The sequence below is a fragment of the Taeniopygia guttata genome, chromosome 10 (genome assembly GCF_048771995.1).
Source record: "Taeniopygia guttata chromosome 10, bTaeGut7.mat, whole genome shotgun sequence".
NCBI classification, from domain to species: domain Eukaryota; kingdom Metazoa; phylum Chordata; class Aves; order Passeriformes; family Estrildidae; genus Taeniopygia; species Taeniopygia guttata.
The window spans coordinates 14,376,985-14,399,189 of NC_133035.1; the positions used below are offsets into that span (position 1 = coordinate 14,376,985).

At 41.7% G+C, this 22,205-nt stretch overlaps 1 protein-coding gene across 10 annotated transcripts in view; it reads right to left on the bottom strand.

Moving 5' to 3' along the window:
• The window catches only part of AKAP13 (A-kinase anchoring protein 13), a 202,630-nt gene that overhangs the window by 133,491 nt on the left and 46,934 nt on the right, over positions 1-22,205 (bottom strand). For all 10 annotated transcript variants that reach the window (XM_072934105.1, XM_072934101.1, XM_072934108.1 and 7 more), the window contains exon 4: positions 12,076-12,120. In XM_072934105.1, coding sequence (XP_072790206.1) covers positions 12,076-12,108 — 33 coding nt within the window. In that variant the 5' untranslated portion in view covers positions 12,109-12,120. The remainder of the gene's footprint in view (positions 1-12,075; positions 12,121-22,205) is intronic.

A 22,205-nucleotide genomic window follows, 5' to 3' on the forward strand; every position in this document is an offset into this window, starting at 1 on the left:
TCCACACACAAAATCTAAAAATACTTATGAAAATTAAGTGTGCATTAGATGGCACTACTGCAGCACTCAATTGTTACTTTAACAATCTCTTTTTCATGAGAAAACACCAACAACCAGTAATCATTAATTTATTCTACCCAGAAAAGCAAAATACAAAAATTGCTGCTGACCACTGACAGCAAACTGTGGCTGTGTTCTCATGCAGCACCAGCCTCCTGAATGGGAAGTCCATGGGTTAGATGGGTTGGAGATTTATGTGAAGGAAAGAAAGCTTCCTTCCCTAGGTATTTCCTTCTAAGAGTTGTAGATTTTGGGGTTATGATGCGTTATTAAAGAGGCTGGATTAGATGAGTAAATGTAACCTGCCATTGTAACAAGTTTTGGTTTGTTTCCCCTACTCACAACATGAATTAGGCCCTTGGTGAGTCACTGCTTTATTGCAGTTTTGATTCTTCCCCTTTGGGAAGCCCTAAACTGCTCCCAGAAGAGCTTCACCATACCCAGTACAGCACAAAAATCCCATCTGTGGTTTTTTTCCTCCTCCTCCTGCAGTTCAGGCTCATTGGTACCTTTATTTATTAATTTTTAGATGGTGATGAACTCACTGTTACCCCAGCTACTGCTTGACACAGAGTACCCAGGCAGGAATTCCAGCAGGAGGCAAGTCCTTTCACATCCCTGTGCTTTGAGTTTCTCCATCAATGAAATGGGAATTGTGGGCTAAACACTGAGTACTTTTCATACAGATGGCTTTTAAAGGAACAGCTGGCTTTTCAATCACATGACATTTTCTTTGGAAAATGTGCAGCACTGACAATAATTAAACTAGACAAGATCAAAGGGAAAGTTGAGACAATTCCGCCTCAAAGTGAGAACTGCAGAGGAGTCTGCAAGCAGCTGGAACATGGAAAAGACACCTTTACAAAATGTAGCAGAAATCATCAAATAAGGAAAAAAGTACAATATAATTGTTCAGATGCTCGATGATCCGTTCCCATCTAGCTCTGTCAGTATACAACAAGATCAGCAGCTAAACCTTTGCTCCCAGACAGTTCCCATATCTCAGCTGAGTACCCTGGAAGATCCCTCCCATCTAAGGGTACTTTGGGCTGGTGCAAACTTGTGCTTAAACCCTCAGAGAATGACATCTGGAAAGGACACATGGACATCCCCATGCAGAACAAAACCATGTGCAGCCACACAGGCTCCTGACTGCAAAAGGAAATGGTGGTTTGGGCAACTATTTTTAGAGCAAACATGACAGTGCTCTCATCTCCTGGAATAACCCTTTGATTGAGAAAGGCTTAGATCCCAGTTTTTCCAGGTCTGAGTAAGTGTTCCAGCCAGTCAGCTGTGACACAGCACTATCGCTGCTGGCTCCAAAAACCACAGGATGCTCTTCTTCCATGGCAAGAAAATAACCTACATCAACCAAACTCTTCCAGGCTGCTATTCCCAGGTTAACAGATGAACAGCTCACACTTGAGGGGCAGAATCTGGGGATGGGTTCTACCTCCAAAACACCCAGCTGAGTCCCCTTTCCTCTCTGAGTTTGTCAGTGGATCTCAAATGCCTCAGCCTGAAACATCCATCCCCTTTGCCAGATGTGGCCATTTAACCTGCAAGCTCCCAGCACAGGGACAGAAAAGGAAGGACCATGGGAGGAGGTCTGAGGTATCTGTTACAGCAAGATAACAGCAATCATTACAGACATCCTCAATTTCACCACTATGGATTGACTCAGAGGAGCACTTAGGAGGGGAAAAAAAAAAAAATCACTTCAAACACAGTTCATTCTGCAGAACTCCAGGCTCCAGGAACAAAGGTAGGGCTGTGAAATCTGTCTGAACATGAGCAGCTCTAGAAATCCCCCCTCACCTGGAGATATCCCCCATGATAAAGGCAGTGACCTGGGTTAGGAGCAGGGAGAAAGATGGATGTCGTTGGGGTGGAGTGTTGCAACCTCCTGCAGATAAAACCTTCAGGGAAAGACTCCAGAAATAAACAGAATGGCAAGCTGCCAAGTTTTGGGGCAGTCATAGTCAATGACTTCAAACTCCTTGATCTTAAAGCATGAAGCAGAGAAGTTTTCCTAATTAAAAAAAAACACAAACACCCACACAAAAGAAGACAACAAGAATAACTCCAATGGTTTAAATAAAATATATATATATTTTTAATGGACCTCCAGACCTAACCTTATTTCCTTTTTAAATTAACAGCAGTGCTGTTATTTTACCAGTGAAAGGTTTCAGGTTAACAGCACAGATACTGGAGCACCTCTGTGATTAGAAAGCCAGATTTTGCAAAGCACTCTCTCATTCTTTGGAAAATACAATCACAGACCATTCTGTCTTGCCCGCAGGCCACCAAAAGAGCAGAATGATGGCAGACGTTTTTCTGCCAGCCCACAGAACAAATCAAGGTGATACCTTCCATATTTTATTAACACTGCACCGAGCCAAGCGATCTCCTCTTCCAAAACTAGCCACAAAGCCATGACTTGAAACACTGACATAGAGACAAAATAACTTTCTACTCTCCACCACTTTCATTCCTCAAAGGTGAAAAAGAATTTGGTCCAAAAATAAGATTAGCTTAGCACATTGATGGATGAAATGTTGACACAAGTGCAGAGTCAAAAGACCATTTATTCAAGACTCTTAGGGCAAAAAAGAATTTGTGGGAAAACAAGGACATTTATGATAAACAGCCCTGAGCTGTTGCCTCCAGGTCCAAGCTGGCTCTCATAGATCCACCCCGAGTGCAACCTGTGCTAAAAACACAGCATGGACACCCTCAATTTGCCTGTCTGCAGAGCCAACATTGTTAGGGCTGATTTATTAACACCATCTCACAACCTCAGCCACAGCCCAAGCCAGCCCAGGTGTCTAATCCTGCAGCAGGATTTGCTTACAAAGAGATAAAAGGGCTGAGGAGAACAAGGGGTGGATTTTCTACTCTGAACCAGGGCAAGCAGCACAAACTCCCATGGAAATGGGTATGCTCCAAGAAATCCATTATTAGTGGCCCTCATCCTTTGACAGAGCATGTCTCTGTCAGCCTCCAAATCAATCACCTCCAAGATGAGTCTTTATTGAGTGGCAAGATGCTATTATAACCATTACACACATATTAATCCATGCAGCTCAAAGGAGATCTCTACAGAGTGCCAGCAGAAATCCATCAAAGTAACAGGATCTCGTTAGCACTGAGACAGACACATGATTTATCTTCATGCAGAGATCTTCCTGACATGCCACTCTGCTAGCCAGAGCCAGGCAGGTTTATTAGATTGGGCTGTTAATAGCTGATTTAGCTGTACCACTGCCTTGGCACAGGGCTCCACGTGCTCAGAGCAGGCAGAGTGCATCAGCTCAGTGCCAGCCTGTGCTGCACACAGACAGCCCTCACAAAACCAAACTGCCAAGGTCATTCCTAATAATGTTAGCATACACAAAAAGATGGTAAAATTAACAGCACAATTAGCAGCAAAATCAAACTTAGGGAGAAAACAGAAAGGATAAGAAGAGTGCCATTCACCCTTCTGTACTAAATGTAAACACCCAAGGAAAAACTGCAATGGGGACTTTATAGTTTTGGTGAATTTGGGAGTACAGTAAAGAAAGTATCAATTGAATTTTCATTTATTCAGGCAGCTAAGTGCTAGCCAGGCTATCAGCTTAAAGAATTGTGAACTTTCTGGCCTGAATAAGCAAGAAGTGACAGTAACCTCAAGCCCCTTCTACCACAAACCCTGTACAGCTCTGGTATAGAGAAGGAGGTGTAGATGTACACAAAAGCAGTAACAAATTTGGGTTAACCTTTAAATTATTCAAGCGTCCCTGTAATGTCACAATGAACACAAAGACAGGGCAAAAGAAAGCAGGAAATTTCTTTGTTGCAGAATGTCCCCTCCAGTATCATCCAGTTTCTATGACAAGTACTGGTCTTACTTTTAGGCTTTTTTTTCCTGAGATTCTGGAAACTACTTCAATCAGTTCCTTGAAAAACACACCCAAATTGATGTGGATGTCTTGCTCTGGCCTCATCCTAAAGCCTCTTCTGGTCTCCATTACACTTCCGAGAACCAAACCAGGTAATTTTATAACCAGCTGCTTGAGTGATTGATAGTATTTCCTACTAATTGCCCATCTAGCAATAACAACAAAATTGCAGTGCTTAGGAGCAATAGCAGGCAGTCTGAATGTGTGCAGTGACTAAGAGAAATCCAGCTACTCTCTTGGCACCAGAAGGATGGAGAGAGTCACAATTCCTGGAAGATAAAGTACATATGATGACATATTATTAGAAGCAATCTTCTACCACTGGACTATTTTCACAAATAACCTTGGGGTGTCTTAAAGAAAACCAAAAGAAAAAAAAAAAATCAGGTTTGAACACTAAGGTCCAAAAGCAGAAGAGAGATGAAGGATGGCTTTTTTTCCTGGTACTTCAGCCTCCTCTACAGTACAGCAAAACCTTCAGAGAGACAGAGCTCAGTGTGTTCCAGAGCACTCATTTTCCTGCCAGCTGCAAAATATCCTCACCAGTCTTTAAATTTTTCACAGTTACAGCACTTGGAGCTACTGCAATGACCGAGACACTTTTTAAAGTGACATTTTTGCCATTAGAGAACAGAAACCATTACAATCATTACCTTACTGATAAAGTAACATCCCCCCCACACCACAACTGCAGACAGATGAAATTTTATAATGTTTAAAAGAAACACTTTAAAACAGCAACACAAACACAGACTGCTCTGAAAATGTGTCCTGTGACAGAGTTGCCACTTGATGGCACTGCACAGCATCGAGCTACAGTGGTTCACATTTTATTTTCCACTTAAGCACAATATGGAAATGTTTTACTGAGGCAGGCAGTGTATGAGCACTTGCAGGGAGACCACATCCAGCACAGCTTTTGGAAGCAATGGGAAGCACTGCAGCGGAGTGCAGGGGATTTGGGAGGCTATGTGAAATTCTGGCTTCATGAAATCAACATCTTCATGTGCACTGCTCTCACATCAGCTTTACTGTCAGAACTGCCTCTAGCTGAACAAAATGACTGTCAGCATTTTGTTACAGGAAATACAGCAGGGGCATGTATCCTGAGGAATGACATGGGAAATTTGTTTGTTCATTCTAAAGGTAACATAAGAATACAACCCACAGTGGAACAGTAGTTGAAGAGTATTTTTGCTCTCTTAAACCCAAATGCAGACCTCCATTGCTTATTCCTCCTGACAGGAGAGGAGGCAACAGTGTCAGTGATGCTGGGGATGGGACACCATCTCTTGTGTCTGTCCAGCTACTCCCAGCTCATCAGCTACCACAAAAAATAATGAATCCCAAACACAGAGCCCAAGACACGTACATAATTTCACCCGATTTTAATATAACTCTTAGTGTGATACTTTAAGGATTCCTTCTGCAGTTTCAGAAAACAGGAGGAAGCGATCTAAGAGCTCCCCAACAGCAGATCATTGTCTCTGCTTTCCCACCCCTACCAGCTGTACCAGCTCTGGCACCTTCTGCAAGTCATATTAAAGTTCACATGTAATGCTGCAAAGCAGTGGTGAGTTAAGGGCAGAATTTCAGAGCAGTGCTCCAGACTTCAAGCCAGACTGTTTATTGTTTACCAGCACTTTCACACCCACAAAACAGGATCACAGAAGAAAAGTTCAAATAGATAACGAGGGGAGGAGGGCTTTGAACCCATATCCAGCACTTTTAGTTTCAGACAATATGGAAGAAGGGTTGAGAAAAGGCCTCTGAGCTGCAATCTAAGAAACAGCTTCTCCTGGAGGAAGATGCTGCTGTTGGTCTGGCAGCCTCATCCGACTTCTCCAGGCAAAGCAAATGCACAGAAGTGAGCATTTCACCAGCAGCCCTATGCTAACATCACACAGATCTCATGAGCTAAAGAATGTCTCTCTTAAGAAGAGCAAGCCAAGCAATCAGCCTCATAATAAGCAGACTGAGCAGAAGTCTGCACTGAGGTGTGACAGAACCCAGAAGCAGCATGAGCTTGCCAGGGGACAGTGCTGAGCTCAGGTGGCAGCTGCCAGACACCCATTTCCACAGAAGGGATGGCTGCTTGCATGATGCAGACCAGAGTTTGGGAAGTGGAGGATGAAAAGAATCTAAATCAAAGATCTGAGTGACAAAAACTTAAAAGATGAGGTCAAGCACAGTTTAGTGAGGAAAGTATTTTGCCTGGAGAATTAAAGCAGAGCCAGACAAGCTGCAATATATTCCTCTCAAAAAAAAAAAAAAAAAAAAAAAAAATCAGTTTATTCAGGCGCCCCAGCTGACTTTCTTAAAACCAACCAACCAGCAGGTTCTTCCACAAGCAATGCAAGCAAATATTTTATTTGTAAAAGGTGCTCAAAGGCCTCCACTCATTCATTACTCAAAGACATTTTGAAGGTAGGGCAGAAAACTAGTTTGTCATTAAGAAGAAATCAGGTACCCAACAAATAAAAGACAAGAGGTTTATCAGATCCTCTCACCACAGAGCTGAACTAAACATCAAGGATGGCTGTCCTCTTGCCTAAGGACCTTGAGAGAAACAAAGACAGGGCTTCTGTATAGTGACTTTCCTGAGAAATTCCCACATCAAAAGCATGTGTGGTATGTTCTCCTTTTTCTGCTGGACTGACCTCAGATATTCAGGCAGCTCAGTGGCCTTTGTCACCATAGATGCCACTAAGCAAACAAGTTCTGCTTTAGTAGAACAGTAACTTAAGCACAGCTGCCAACCTCATGACAGCATCCTACTGTAGAACTATAAAAGTTTTTTATTTTGTCCTTTTGTCCCCTTAGTAGAGATTTCTGAAGAACATTAATTGGAGATATTTCACAGAGATACTTGGTTTTTTTATGTTGTATAGCACAGAAGAGTGCACAAGTGACACCTGAGATAAGAAGCCAGATGTGAGGCACACACAGGTACAACACCTCACTGCACTCAGGGACACGAGGAGCCACAGCACTTGGGGCAGAGACCACCAGCCTCAAAACTCTGCATTGTGAACGTTTTTCTTCAATTCTTTAATATTATATATTATTCAATTCTTTAACTCAGAAGGTGGAGAGGGCTGAAACATGAACATCAGAGGGTATTACAATTTTCTCAGGTATACACAGTGTACTTCATTCTATATGAATATGGAAGTGGGAGGAAAATATTACAAGCATTACCCTTTTTTTCAGTTTTAGATTAAAGCAGGACAAACTGGGAGATTTACACGAGCAGTTCATTCATTAACAGAAGAGGACCTACTGTACCCAAACCCCAGGTTATATTAAGAGAGGGTCAATGCATTCCTTCTGAGGCTTTTGAAGTTCATTCTTCATTAAGCTGCATGCCATTTTGCCTTGGAAGTGGGAGCTCTCATCTCTATCAAAAAGTCTCCTTGAGAAACTCTGCAGAAACACAGCTCCTAAGTGGCAGTTTAGACAAGAGACTCTATCCACAGACCTGATTAAAGACCAAAGTCAATGGCAGCATTTTTATCAATTAAGTGTTTGCCCTCCCATGCAATCACCAGTTATGACACATTTGGGTTTGTCACTCCAAATAACGTGGGCACACCTTAGACAAACCATGCAGAGGAGGAGTGCTGTGATTTAAAACAAGTTTGTTCCTTTTAATCTAAAAGGAAAAAGGAAAGAAAGTTTGCAGCAATACATCATGCTTCTCCAGCTGCTAATCTTTTCCATTTCACACCCACTGATCATTATCACCATGAAAAAATATTCCCGTCTTAAAGGCAGATCTAAGGTTGTAACCTTGGTTGCAATCAAGAGTAGATGAGATTAATGTTTCCCAACGCATTCCCTGCATGTCATCCCAGTGCTTTTCCAAAACATTCATACCCAAATACTGCTCTCAGGTCATTTTTCTAAAAAAACCCCCAAACTAACATTGATTTCAGAGATGTAGGAGACACAACTGGGTTACAAAAATTATCAAAATTCTAAAGACTCCAGAGCCAGCAGAGGCTGAAGTCAGAAGCTGTGCACATCACTTTTGAAGGGAGATTTTCAGGACACTCTGTGCAGGTGAAGACACAACCTTGATTCTTTCAGGTGTACTCTATATTTATTAAAGTTTGGGTGGATATAAGGATATGGCTTGTGAGCCTTGATCCTTCTGAAATTAAATCTCCTGCTGAATAATCTGTTCAACTCCCAATTAACGATGTTTCTAAAAAGATCAACACTTCACATTTGCAAAGCACTTTCCCATGGATGTTAGCAACAGTGGAGTTTAATCTAAGTGACTAATGTAAACCATCTCATCTATAAACAGAGAATTAATGAATCACAACAATAAAAATGCCACTAATAATAAGCTTCCATTGTTCAGAGCATTGTTAATCCTTTTTTTTTCATACTCCTAGATGATCTGGATATTCCAATACAACCGTGACAAGAGCCAGGGAATACCTTATAATGCTGAAGTTGAAATTTTGACTTTTGGTGGTAGGAGATAGAACTTTTATAAAAAGATGACAATCACTGAGGTCACTGCAAGCATGAAAAGAAAAGCACCAATCAAAACTGAAGTTTGTGACTTCTTATCTCCCACCTTCCTGTTCCACCCCAGCCCTGCCAGCAAACAGAACAGCTTGGTGCTTCAGCTTTGAGACCCTGGGCTCCCTGAGCACAAAGTCCCAGGCAGACCACCAGTAAGGTGTGAAACACTGTCCTGCATCCTCTGCACTGTGCCCGATAAGAATTCCCATATCAACAGCATGGCACCGAAATACAAGAGGGGAGTAAAGTTAGCTTTGGATTGAATCCAGTGTCTGTGCATCAATAAAGATGTTCCCAACTGCAGTCTGAGGCAGATAACCAAAGGACTGCCCGGCCACGTGCACTTTTTTTTGGCAGCTGAAGAAATCAATGCATCTTAAGGAAGTGGGTTTGAACATTTGTATTGCAAATTTACCCCACAATATTCAGCCACGGGCTCTGTTAAGTCCCACCACCCTTTCTAAATGCAATTCCATGCTGACAGTGGTCAGGGTGAGGGAGCTGCTTGCCCCCCAGCCCACGTGAGCAGCAGCATCACTCTATCTCACCCGAGCTAAATTGGGGAACACTTCCCTGCCCTTATCTCTCCTGGCACCAGCTCCTCAGCCCCATGACTGCACTGCTGGGAGCAGCTCCCAGGGCCAGGGGAGCTCCTTGAACAGCTCATTAGTGGAGGTAACAACAGCTCTGGGTGACACAGGCAGTGCTCCTGGGTCCTGGCTCCTGGGGGACAGGAGCCAGCCGCTCACAGAGCAAGGCAGGAACAGCTGTCCCAGCCCAAACCTGCAACATTGCTGAGCTCCAGCTCCTGGCAACCTCATCAACAAGTGAACAATGAGGTAAGGCTGAAATGAGACACTGAACCACAAAAACACAACACTCATTATTACAGGATATGTTTTCCACCTTATTTCTTAATCTTCACACTTATCACGGCCAGTAGTCTCATCATTACAGGCTGTGACCTCTCAGTGGTCACAAGCTCTGCAGAGGCAGGACAGATGATTTCTACAGAAGAGGTAAATAGAAGTTCAAGCAGCCAAAAGACCAAGAAGGATACAGCAGGTGGTCTTCCTTCCTTTTGTGCACACTGATTTGAATAATACAAGAATCTCTATCTCTCTATTGGTGTGAATGTGGAAATACCATTTTTTGCATCACCCAAAAAACTTTGGCCCCAAGTACATTGGACATCTCCAGGTTCCCAAACCCTTTTTCTTAATTATAACTTATGAAATCTGGGCAACCTGGTAATTACCAGATAGGACAAAGTATGCTTTAGCTCTTTAATTGGCTTCCAGGAACTGAACTGGAGACATCATTTTTTTACTTTCTCCTCCTAAAAGCTCCTCCTAAAAGGACTTCAGTAATGCTGCTAAAGAAAACAACTATCTAATGGATCTTTCAGGATGAAACTCATGGCAGATTTAGTAAAAAAAAAAAAATTTAACTGCATAATCTCTAATCTAAGATATTAGCTTAAAAGAGGAAGATGCAAAGGTGTCAAAAACAAAAGGGTCAAGTGTGGAAGAAGAATATTTTCCTGAAAGTAAAGATAGGGAAATCCTCTGACATGTCAGTATTGCCTGTAATTTCCAGTCATTCACAGAGATGAAATTCCTCATGGAGGAATTAACAGGATACTGTTCTCAGTAATTTGGAAACAAGATCAAGGAGGCTGTATGTGAAAAATGGAGTTGCCATCACTCTGAAAAAGGAATGTGGTAAGGTTTGTTATTTGCCTCCCAACAGCCAGACCACAAGACTGCTGTGTCCGCCTTTAGAAAAATAGAAATACCAGGAAGATACCCTTTTCTTTGTGTTCTGCTGGCACCTAACAACTCTCAGATGAGCTGTCAATTAGCAACACATGGAAAACAAAACTGATCTTAAAATGTACAAAGCATTTATACTGAGAGCAAACACAAAAACTAAATCTTGACCTTTCAAATTTCCTTAAGCTACCAACAAATTTGTTTTTTGGAAAGGGAGCTGATCTGTGTATACACCTGGCCAGGGGAAGAGGAGAGAAAAGGGAGACACTGATGTATTAATAATGTAACTTATTTGCATTGCAAAGAAACACTATACCAAGTGCCATACAATCATTATTTTACATCAGGCTACATTTGACCTCAGCCCAGTTTTCTGTCACATGGGGATGAGGACTTCTAAGTGTACCACTTCAGTATTACATATTCAATGAAACCCCACACAAAACAGCAGGAAAATAAACTAATTCAGTAGATAAGCCTGAGAAAAGAAAGCCATTAGCAAAGTCATACACTGTTCAAATGATATGAGGATAATTTAGTTCTGCATTACATCATTCACGCGTTTCTTCTGTAGCAATTTCATAATATATTTGCACATAAGTTCCATTCTCTCTTAATGCGTCCTAAGTTTCAATGAAGTAACTTCAAAGTCAAGGTACATTCAGTAGAGTTGAGATTTAACGAAATTCAGGCAACATTTAGTTTCAAAATTCAGCATATGGTGTACTCCTGGAAAGCCACTCTACAAAATCAGGTCACACTACGTAGTATTTAAATCTTGCTTCAAGCACAGACTTAGGACAGCGGGTAGAGAATAAATTCCAATGCAAACTTCTAGTTGGTAATTAAAGGTAGGCAAAATTTAAAAGCCTACACGGCATTAAAGGTCAATATGATCCATTACTGACAACACGCAACACCCTCCAAGATAAAGGTCTATCACCAGTCCTGATTGTTTCTCCTTCTTTCCCCTTAAAAGCCACATTTGCAAGCAATTTTCCCTTCAAATTTTCCATCCTCACATCCAGCTCTGCCCTGGCTGGCGAGGTCTGTGGGCAGGACCAAGAGCTGCAGCAGCTCAGGCTGCTCGCAGCATGGCAAGGTGATGTGGAAAGCAAACAGTTACAGAGCTGGCTGGCAGCTTTGGCACAGATTTAACACACGCTCACACACCCCCACTCATCCAGGTCTGATTTGACAGTGCCCATGTTCTCCAACAAAGCTGCTATTCAGAGCCAGGGGAAGCTTGTTCCTTATTAATGGAGGTTACGAGCTCGGAGAGGCTGACGTAAACCCTGCCCTGCTGCAGCCCAGCCCTGCGCTGCCTCCTGGTCCTCCCTGCCACGTTTAAAACTGCAAACAGAAAAATATTATCACAGTGGGCAAGCCCTGCACATTGGGATGCTCTGTTTTCCACGCCAACAATTTCTTCTCAACACATCAAGTGACACGAGCACAGCCACGCACTCCAGCACGCTTTGGGGAGGAAAAACAGAAGGGGGGGATACCTGCACAGGGACAGCATTACATAGCTCAAAACCTACTTAAAACAGTCTGCTGGAAACCAGAGGGGCTCTGTGACTTACCTGAGAGTGTCACCACTGAGCATCTGCAACTGAATTAATACAAATACAAACTGAATTAATACAAACCCCTTTGCTTAGGGAGCAAAGAAGCAGCATCTCCAGAAAGTGTTTTGTGGGAATAGTAAAGTGTAAATAAAATAGTAAAGTGTTTTAATTGGTACTCACATACAACGGAGCTTGCTGTGGATTAAGTTTCATGACCTCAGCACACTGAAACAAAAAAGAAAAAGCAAGAAAAGCAAGTTTAAGCTATTTTTCATAAAATTGTAGGTCCATCTCTATAAGTTGCTTTAGCATTCACACATTCCTTTTCCCAATAAGCACTTTTTTTCTTCCACTTCACACCTCAGTTCACCTTTCCTCCCAGCAATCCTCACTTCATATCTGCTTTTTATGGCAATTATCAATCCTTAATTGAAATCCTTCCAGCAATTTCCCCACTCCTCCAGGAAAACTAATTTATGAGTATTTGCAGTTCTCCCTGCTGCTCAAGAAATCCAACCTTGTCCAAGGTAATTTGGTGTCATTTTTTTACCCATTTCACTGGATTATTTGTTACAAAACATTTCAAAACTACATAGAAAACAAACTAACAAAAATGCTCTGAAGGAAAAACTTCCATAATATATGATGCTCGTATTCTGATGAGAATTTTTCTTAATCAAAATCTACCATTACTCATCCTGCAAAAGCTATTTTAGTCAAGAATCTTTCCTCTTTTTCGGTCTGTCCCTGGAATTTCTCTATAACCTGGTGAAAGTTTCTTATATTGAGTTTTGAATCAGTTGAACCAGAATTTCTCTTGCATTAGTTCCTTCACTCCAGCAGAAAATATTCTCTCTAAACAAAAACTCTAAGTTTCCATTTAATGTGTGTATTAAGCGATCCAGGATTCTAAGATGAAGGAATGCAAAACAATTAAAAATGGAATTTCTGCTGTTACTCATGTCTGCAAAACTGGTAATGCTCTGCAAATACTTCAAGCTCTTTTTAAAATAGATGAAATACCATTCTGCTTTTCACACCAAAAATGCAGGATCTTGTTCATACTTTGCTCCTTTCCAAATCCCACAGTTTGCCTTTAGTGAGACAGAAATTAAACCACAGCCTAAATTCTCTTAGCTGATTCCAGCTAGCCTTGCTCCCTCACACGCTCTCTTTATTTTACAAAATGTTTTTGCGCCAGTTGATTTAAAATACCGAGCAACCTGCCAAGCTTGTGCATCAAAACAGCCCCTCTGCAAAAGGTCCTCTGAGGCAGCCAGCAGATGGACAAGTAATTGCAAGAGTTTTAAATCAGTCCAATTCATACCTGCTTTCAACCTTGAGATTCCCCTTTGTACAGCAAGAACACCCCAGAATGGTTAGGCCTGATAGTTTTCCCTGTATTTTGAGCTCTTACAAAAACTAACTCAAGAAAAGGGGGGATTAGTAGCACTAGCTGCCATTTGGGCAGGTGAGCTCCAAGAACAGCTCTGCAAACAATCTTCACATGCGCCCTACAACATGTCCCTGGCAGTTCCAGTCCTACTGAGAGCTCAAAATTTAAAAAAAGAAACAAAACCAAAAAATGCACAAAACCTGCCAAGCTCCCTCATGACCTACCTGAGCCGCTCTCTCCTGTTCTGAACCTAGATGTCCTAAACAGGAGCATAAAAACATTCCCTAGACAAGAGCATTTATTGTATCATATAGAAATCAAATCATGCTTGAAAAAAATTCTAACCTTTCAAGTTCACAAATGATTTTTAGAATTTCTCATTGGTATAGACTAATTCCCTGTGAATTCAAACTCATGACAGTTTTTGGTGGGTTTTTTTCTGGCAAGAGAGTGCACAGCAGCAGTGAAATAAGGTGACACTGCTGAACACCAGGTCTTGTCAAAAAATCATGGGAGTACTTCCTGGAGGAAGATTTTTTACCCCCTCTTATTTTACTGGTTGGCCCTTACATCAGTCACTCAAGTGATTCCTTGGCTCATAATGTACATGTCATTCCAATTTTTCTAAGGATGCAAATTTAGTTTGCAAGGAGCCAGGCAGGCTTGGAAGATATTTCATTTTATCTTGTTAGGTAGTTCTTTGGCAAAAACACAGGCGAAAACCTGAGTGACTGATAAGTCTGCGTCAGTAAAGAACTAAATTTGGGTTTCTAGACAAGTGAATTTCTCCAACCAATAGACAGGCAGGGAGAAGCCACTGAAAAACTTTAATCCAGTAAGAAGAGGAAAAACAAAAAGCAGATCATACCGGTCATAACCTAGCCAAGATACATAGGGATCCTAATACAGTCAGTAAGTTGGACTACTTCAAGTGTAAAAATGAGGAGACAAAGGAAGCTAAACAGCTAAACTTTGTTTTCCCTTATTATTGGACAAGCACATCCTTTAAGCCAATGCCTGCTCTGAGCCCCAGAAAGCCATTTCTATCTTTTGGGGCAGGAAGAACTTGCTGTACCAGATACAGAAGAATGCAGTGAGAATAACTGGCCCTACAGTGAAATCAGGATATGGCCTGCACATGGACTGTCTTGAAAGCCAAACTAACAAGAACAGGTAAATATAAAGCCCACCTTCCTTGCCCAGCTCCCACCCAACACCCTCATGGCAGCCCACAGATTCTGTTCCAGTAGCAGCTGCCTGCACTTAAAACGTTTATGGTATTTCTCACAAATAGCTAAACCAATTTCAGTGTCTGGGAGGTTTATCACAAACTCCATATACATCCAGACAATTACACTGCAAGGTTTCTAGAATTATATTCGGTTTTCCACCTTAGGATAACACAGTGAAATCCCTTGTATTTGCAAATTGGAAAGCAGGACATTAATTGAAAATCCAGGTTCAAGTTCCTCAAAGCAACAGTGGTTTCAGACATTATAAAAATCTGCAGATGTCAGTAAAATAGAAAGCTACTGGAGCCTTCTTAAAATGGGACAGACACCTTTCTGCTCTGTTAAGTACTGAAGAATTAATACAGTGAGTTCTATTAATGTCTCTTCTAGAGAACTTCTGTGTTATTTCACACAGGATTTCATGGATGAAGACAAATGACTGCTCTTCACTTCTCTGGGTATGGTAATATATGTCAGGGAAAGAAAGGAAAAAAAATCATTTATTTGCTTTACTGTGGCTCCCAAAAGCTCATCCAGAATTAGGGCCTCATTGGTTACATGCTGTAAAAATGTCAATGCAAACGAAGTTTCTGCCCTAAAGAGTTTACAAATAAGCAGAGGCAGCAGGAAGGGATACAAGCCCCTCGTGCCAAAGCAATAAACCCTCTTCTCATCCACTGCCCCCAGCTACCACTAATTTGGCCTTAATTAGGTGGCTTATTTCTTCTAGGCATTGCAGGCAAAGTGTGTATCATGAGGACAAAAGTGACAGGGAGGTCAGTGCCCCTCCAGGCCAGCCCATCCCCTGTACAGTCTGTAGGGCTGAAGGACTTTGAACACCATGAATGCCGAAGTGCCTTTTCCATTTTCCCATCACACCCTGGTCAGGATTGCTCTTTTTGGCAGTGGGCTAAATCAAATACTGGTTTCACTTCTGTGAGCTCCCCAGCATCCACTCCTGGCTGCCTGGCTCCATATGAAGAGCATTTAAGAAGGAAAACACTCTCATATGAGAAAGTGCCACTCTCAAGAGTTGTCCATTAATGAATTTGTTTTCATTTTTTTTACCAGAAAGATCTACAGGATGAGCAGAAACAAAAACAACAACTCTTGCCTGCAACAACTGAGCAGAACTAAAACAAGGAAGATGAGGGGTATTTAATCCACGTGGTACAGCTGGGAAAGCCTACCTACCCCTTTCCCTCTCCCCCATGCACTAAACAAACTTCAATTGTAAGTGTTTGAGTGTTTTCAAGCTTTTCAAGTTCAGTTTTTAGGTATTTTAAATAAACTTCAGCTAGACATATACTTCAAGTTTGAGCTGAACTTTATCTGAATCTCAGCACTTGACCTTTTCATTTCTCATTTTACCATTTGATTTTCAGAAACACTGATCGTTATTTGCAAAGCTTTACCCGTGCATTCTCAGCTGCACCAAAGAAAAAAACCAAAGCCCGGAGAAAACCTAACCCAATCATAAAGAGCTTGTGGTTGTAGGCAAGAAAGAACAGCCAAAAAACACATGAAGAATCTGATGGTTACGGATGGCATGGAAAGCATTCCAGTAGATAAACAGAAATGCAGAGAAAGCAGGATGGCTTTCCAGCTGTAAGTATCACAGAGTCGCTGGGATGAAAGCCAAAGAGGATTTACTTTTTTTTTTTTGATGCAACAGAACTTACTTTGTAAAAATTATCCTCTAACACTGGTTTGAAGAAACTACACTTTGATTTCAAGGCTCTGGAATAACAATTCACCAGTTAGTCCAAACTACATATATCCTATAGAAATTAGGAAAACCCTACTGATGCTAGTCATCTGCAAGAGAGCAAAACAAATAGAATTTATTTTATATATTTCTTTGAAGAGGGGGACCCATAACTCACAGTGGGGCAACCTGCCTTAGAGGCAACCCTTGAGGCAAACAGCCCAGAAGTTGTGAAAGAGTTTAAAGAAATCCCAGGGTTTCCTGGGAGCACACATTCACCTCCCTTGCTGAGCTGCGTCACTTCCTTCTATATGGCTGCACTACAAAATTAAAACCAAGATTCCAAAACCACATCACTTCTCATTCAACAAAGCACAGTGTCCTCCAAGGCACTCTTGGTTCTACAAAATGTTAATTTATGAAGTACTTGGAAATATCAAGAGGATTTGGTTTCAGGCCCTACAGAGCTGCTGCTCTAAATGACACAAGATAAATAAAGATGGAAAAGTGGTGAGGGGAGCAGAGGGGAGACCAACTGCCCATATACAGAGGAATTCCTGCTGGAGCCATGATTTCATGCAAAGAGAACTAAAATAGCAATGTCTTCCACAAGTTTATTGTTCTCCCTTAGTGTCAGGGGACTTGCTAAGATGGAATATTCCCCTTTTCTTCTGAGTGGTATATGACCTTTATTGTGTTGTACTACCCATCAGCAGTCTCATTTTTTTGTTATAACACAATTCTTTGAAAAAAGGCTCTTCTTGGCTTAGTTTGGGGTTTGTTTTTTTTTTTTTTTTTTTCTTTTTCACCTTTAGCAAAAACTCTGAAAATTGAAAGAAACAATGACATGATGTTGCTTTTATTACTTATATTTTCTTGTGTGATCTTTTTCATGGGTATATTCCTGCAAAGTTGAGTCACCTGCAGGAAGTTACTCTCACCTTGTAGTATTAAGCAAGACATGGGTTTGTTCACACCCTCTGTTCCACAAGTTTCATTCAACACTGAATGAACACCAGTACTGACCATTCATAAAATGAATGAGCTTTCTAACCAGTGTACTACTGCCCTGTCCTTAAAAACCATGTGAAAGGAGACTGAAAAAAAACAGGACAAAGCCTACAAACAGCTTTGACAGGAAAAATAAACCCATAGCCCAGTTCTTCAAGAATGTGCATGGAGAAATTTGTATAAATAGAGTAGCTGCAATTGCAGTGACTAAAATAAACCTAAGACAAGCACCATAATTCCAAATGCAGAACAACTTTCTCTATAGCTGTAATAATGCATGATTTTGTATATCTGGTCAGAAACAGGAGGCTGGAGGCATTAGGAGAAGTAACCCATCCCAAATTTATTTAGCAGACACACAGGGAAGTGATACCACCAGCAAAAGTCACTGACCCTGGAAAGGAGAGGAGGTGAGGAAACAAGAAACCACATCTCAAACACAAAGCACCAAACAAGTTACCAGCATATTGGCAGCACTGTTTTTAGCTTCACAGCTGAGCCCAGAACTACAAAACCTCCAGATATTTGTGTACAATCACCTGAATTTATGTAACTCGCTGAACATGATGTTTTCTCAATGAATGGATTGCTTAGGAATAAAAATACATTCCTCATGCAGCATTTCCACAGGTGATACTGCTTCCCAGCTGTGTACTGTCTGCAAACAAAAACATATGTTGCCATTCAACTACAGACAAAACAGGAGATTCTTGGGTACAAAGGAGGGATGAAAAGGAGGTTTAGAGATGTTTTGTGCTGTTCTGGATCTACCACCCACTCTCCTCCAACAGCACAGAGGTAACCCAACAAACCACCCTCAGGAAAACCAGACACACAGCAATTCCTTTCACAAAAAGAAAAGAAACTTCACAACAATCTTCTCCCTCCAGAAAAAAAGTAATATAAAGAACATATTTAAGTGCAAAATCTGCCTAAAATATGTTGGATTTTTTCTTTACAGTGTGGGAAACCACAGTACTGTGGCATGCATGTACCAGAGCCCATCAAGCAGCAGTGGGGGAATTGTAGAGCTGAGCCACTTGCAGAGGGGCTGGAGCCTCACTGCAACACAAGCTAACAGAGCATCACCAATTTAATTGACTGATGATTTAATAAAATGCCCTGGATATAGATTAACTCGCTGTGCTTAATGTAGCTCAGCTTCCTGGCAGCAGAACTGGCACCACACCGTTCCTGGGCTGGGAGCTGGGCTGCCCAGGGGCTGCACCCACCACTCGTCTCACCCACACCTTTCCCATTACCCTTCCCAAAATAATGAAGTGTAACACTAAAGCTCAGATACAGGCAAGCAGATACACACATAAAAAATAAGCTTAAACCTTATCTATGCTATATTAAGTCCCTAACTCAGCTTTGCCAGCCCTGTCTTACTCCAGAGCCAAACACCCTTAGTCTCAACATTAAGTTTCTTCTTTTGGACCATTTCAATCTCATAATTGTCAAAAAAATAATCTCCTGGATTACTTAATTCCTGCCCAAAGCCTGGGAAGATATGAAGCAATGCTGGGTTAACAAAAGCAGCGCTTTCCCCATGTAGGGGAAGGCAGAGATCCCTCTTAAATGTGTTTCCCTGCTCCATGCCTTCACCTATTAGTAGGTACAAAAACCAAACCTACAAAACTCAAATCACAGCAGCTATCTCTTTACAGTTCATATGCCCAATTTCAAATAAAGAAAGATACTGTAAAAGTTGGAAAAACAGAGAGTAAAAAAGGATTATTAGCCAGCTCTAATTATACAAACTGATCTCATCCTCTTGTCATAAGCCTCTTTCCTGTTTCCGGAATCTATTTGTGCTGCAGAAAGACCAGCCTTTTGTAAATGTCCATGGATCATCAACACAGGGTGATTAATTTCCCATTTTACAGTACACACATACTGTCAAGCAATTCACTTGTAATCCGATATAACCCTGCCCTCACTTGCAAATTTTTTCCTCTAATATATTACTAAAGGCAAACAGTACTTAAGATACCGATTTGTAAAATCCAAACAACGTTTCAAAAGGAGGCATCATGCTTCTATAATAAAATAAAAATCACAGACCACATCTTCAGTTCAAGTAGCTACCTCCTAATAAAGTTAAGACCTAACAGTCGACTTGAATTAAAGAGCAGCATGTACGCAAGAGCACACATATGTTTATACTCAAATTAAGTCCTCCAACAGGTTCTGGGGCAGCTGTTTCACATATGCAAGAGACTTTTATCTCAGGCTCAATATTAACTTCCAGAAATCCTCAGCAGACATTCTAGCTGCCTCCTCAAATGAGCAGTTTTGGCAGTAAACTGTGGGGAAGCTCTCAGTGAGAACCAGCTCATGTTTGCAGGGATGATTCTTGACTTTGGGGTTTAACCAGGAACTTCATGAAAATCCCCAGGTACCAAACTGGGCAGCAGAAGCATCATGCAAGTTACTGGTTATCTTTCAAAACAGAGATGCATTATATGGGATGAGGTGAAGAATGGAGGGAGGCAAGAACAGGCTTTAGGGAGTATTTCACCCCAGTGCATAAAAGGATAAACACAGTGGAGACCTGTCAACAGAAAGGAGATGCCTACAGCCTTACATATGCAATAGGAGTGAGCAAAGCCTCTAACTATTGATTCCTACACTTCTTACTACAGCACGTGTCCTAAAACCTTCTCCACTGCACTATCCTCGACTCTCAAGGCTGTGCTGTTTGAGGAACTATGCTGAGCAATGATGGTTTCAGTAAAAGAAACATCATCCCCAAGCCCTAGAGCTGAGCAGTAAGGCCCTGCTTCCTTCTGCACTTCCCAAACCACAGCACTTGCACTGCATTCCCAAAAACACAGGCTTGCAGCAGAAAACTATCCATGATGCCCAAAAACATCACACACTTTAAAGCAGACAAATATGACACATTTCCTAGCATTTACAAACCAGGTAGTTACCCAATGCCTATTTTAATAAAGCCATGCACCAACCTTACTTCTCCACAGCACAGAGTTCTAGCCACAGGTCGAGTTGGAAAAAAATAGCATCAATACCAAGATGCAAGACATGTTTCTGCTTGCATTTTGGTCTAGGAAGCTTCAGTGCCCAACATTTTAATGTGCTTTTCTTCTCTGAAGAATACATCAGACTCACTTTTCCCTTTAGGCTCCATTTTGCAAATGCTGCCACTGTGGCCCCAGGCAGCAGAGACTTACTCAGGAAAAGCCTGGCTAACACTCCAGAAGAAGAACATTTCATTAGAAACTTCAGGTTTCCTACAGGAGTACCTGTGCTAACCTCATTCCCTGTGTCACAGCATGACCACATCTGACACTGCAGAATTACAAATTGTTTCTTCATAATTGCTCCTCTGCTTTCAACTCACAAAACTATGGGAAAATGTTCTTCTCTAAACATGTACTTTAGGCAGTGAGAGAACATGCTCATTTTGCTGAAACATCTTTTCTGAGGCACAACAGACTCAAAAAATGCTTCTCATTCACTTAGCAACTGCAATGATGGAGTCACTTTGTGTGGCATTCCCTGCAAGGAAAATGAAAGCTCTGCTCCCAGGACACTGTATTGCACTGGAAATATCCCACAGGAAGTAAAACCCCAAGCAACATAAAATATTACATCCCTAGCCCAGAAAAGAGAGAACACTCATTCAAGCCTCATTTGTAAATAAATTAAAGCATCAAATAATGAAAATCCTAGTAAGCACAGTTTGTACTCAGTTCCACAACCCCACCTTCTGCACCTGAGCCTTTCTGCAGCACGCTCATATGCAAAACCTCACATTTTGCAGACACCAAAAATTGTTTCTTTAAAAGAAACAATGTGCCTTTACAAAGTGACCTTTCAGGCTGGTCCCGCAGGAAATGAATGGGTTAAGTGCCCACAGGACCCAGCCTCCCCAGTAAATCATTTATTACCCCAGCTCAGGGACAAGGAGCTCTGCAGAAGCGAGAGCCCACGCTGTGCAGCTGTTCCCAGCCAGGCAACTCTCCACAATTATGCTATAACACAGGATTAAGCTCGGGGAGTGGAAATCCGTCCCTTCATTGCTGATGGCTTTTTTCTTTTTTTCAAGTTATGCAGCTATTTTAAATGTTACAGAGTTCATTAACATGAAGTTCATTAAGCAGTAACCACTTTATGAATGAAATGAAAAGATTGTCATTATAAGCACAATTATGGAAATACTAGACCAGCAGGTAGAAAAAGGAAAGGGCATGAGAATGCTGCTCCTGAACTCCAAATTAGCCTTCTTTTTTTCCCAGATCCTTCAGAGGAGGCACACCCAGGAAATCAGATGTGAGGCAGAGGCTGGTTCCCAGGCAGGACTTCAGGTGAGAAGCTCTTGTTGCCTGTGCTGGGCCTCCCCAGAGATTTCACTGCTGTAGCTGAGTGTAAAAAGTCAGCCCCCTTGGTCACCCCCAAAAAGGGTCTGGAATCTTCCTCAGCAGTGAGCACAGCTTGCTGCAACTCACCACGCTCCCCAAATTAGCAGAAAGTTAAGAAACACTATGACAAATCAAGCCACAAATTGCTTCTGTGCAGCTGGTGTCGTGCATTCCTCCTTTAAACATGATGAACTTGGAGGACAGCTCTCAGCAAGCCACTTATTCATTCCTGATAAAGCAGCTTCCATTCATAATTGTGCCAAGGACTTTATTTCTTTCTCAAGGTCTGAAAATAGGTATAATTCCACTGTTCAACCCCACTGAAAAAAGGAAAACCCAAATTATTACGATACATACTTGTCTCTCTACAAGTAACAACAGTTTATGATTAATCCACCCAGCTGCTGCCACAGCTCAATAACACCAAATGATTTGGACTCAGTCTTGTTAAAGCACTGCTCTTGTAGGCAAGACCATGGAAAACAGGAGGCACTGCAGAAGGTAAACACGTTAGGGACAGTGGGAGGAGAAAAGAGACAGCTTGCTGTGGTTTTCCTCCCTCCCTTGACAGAGCT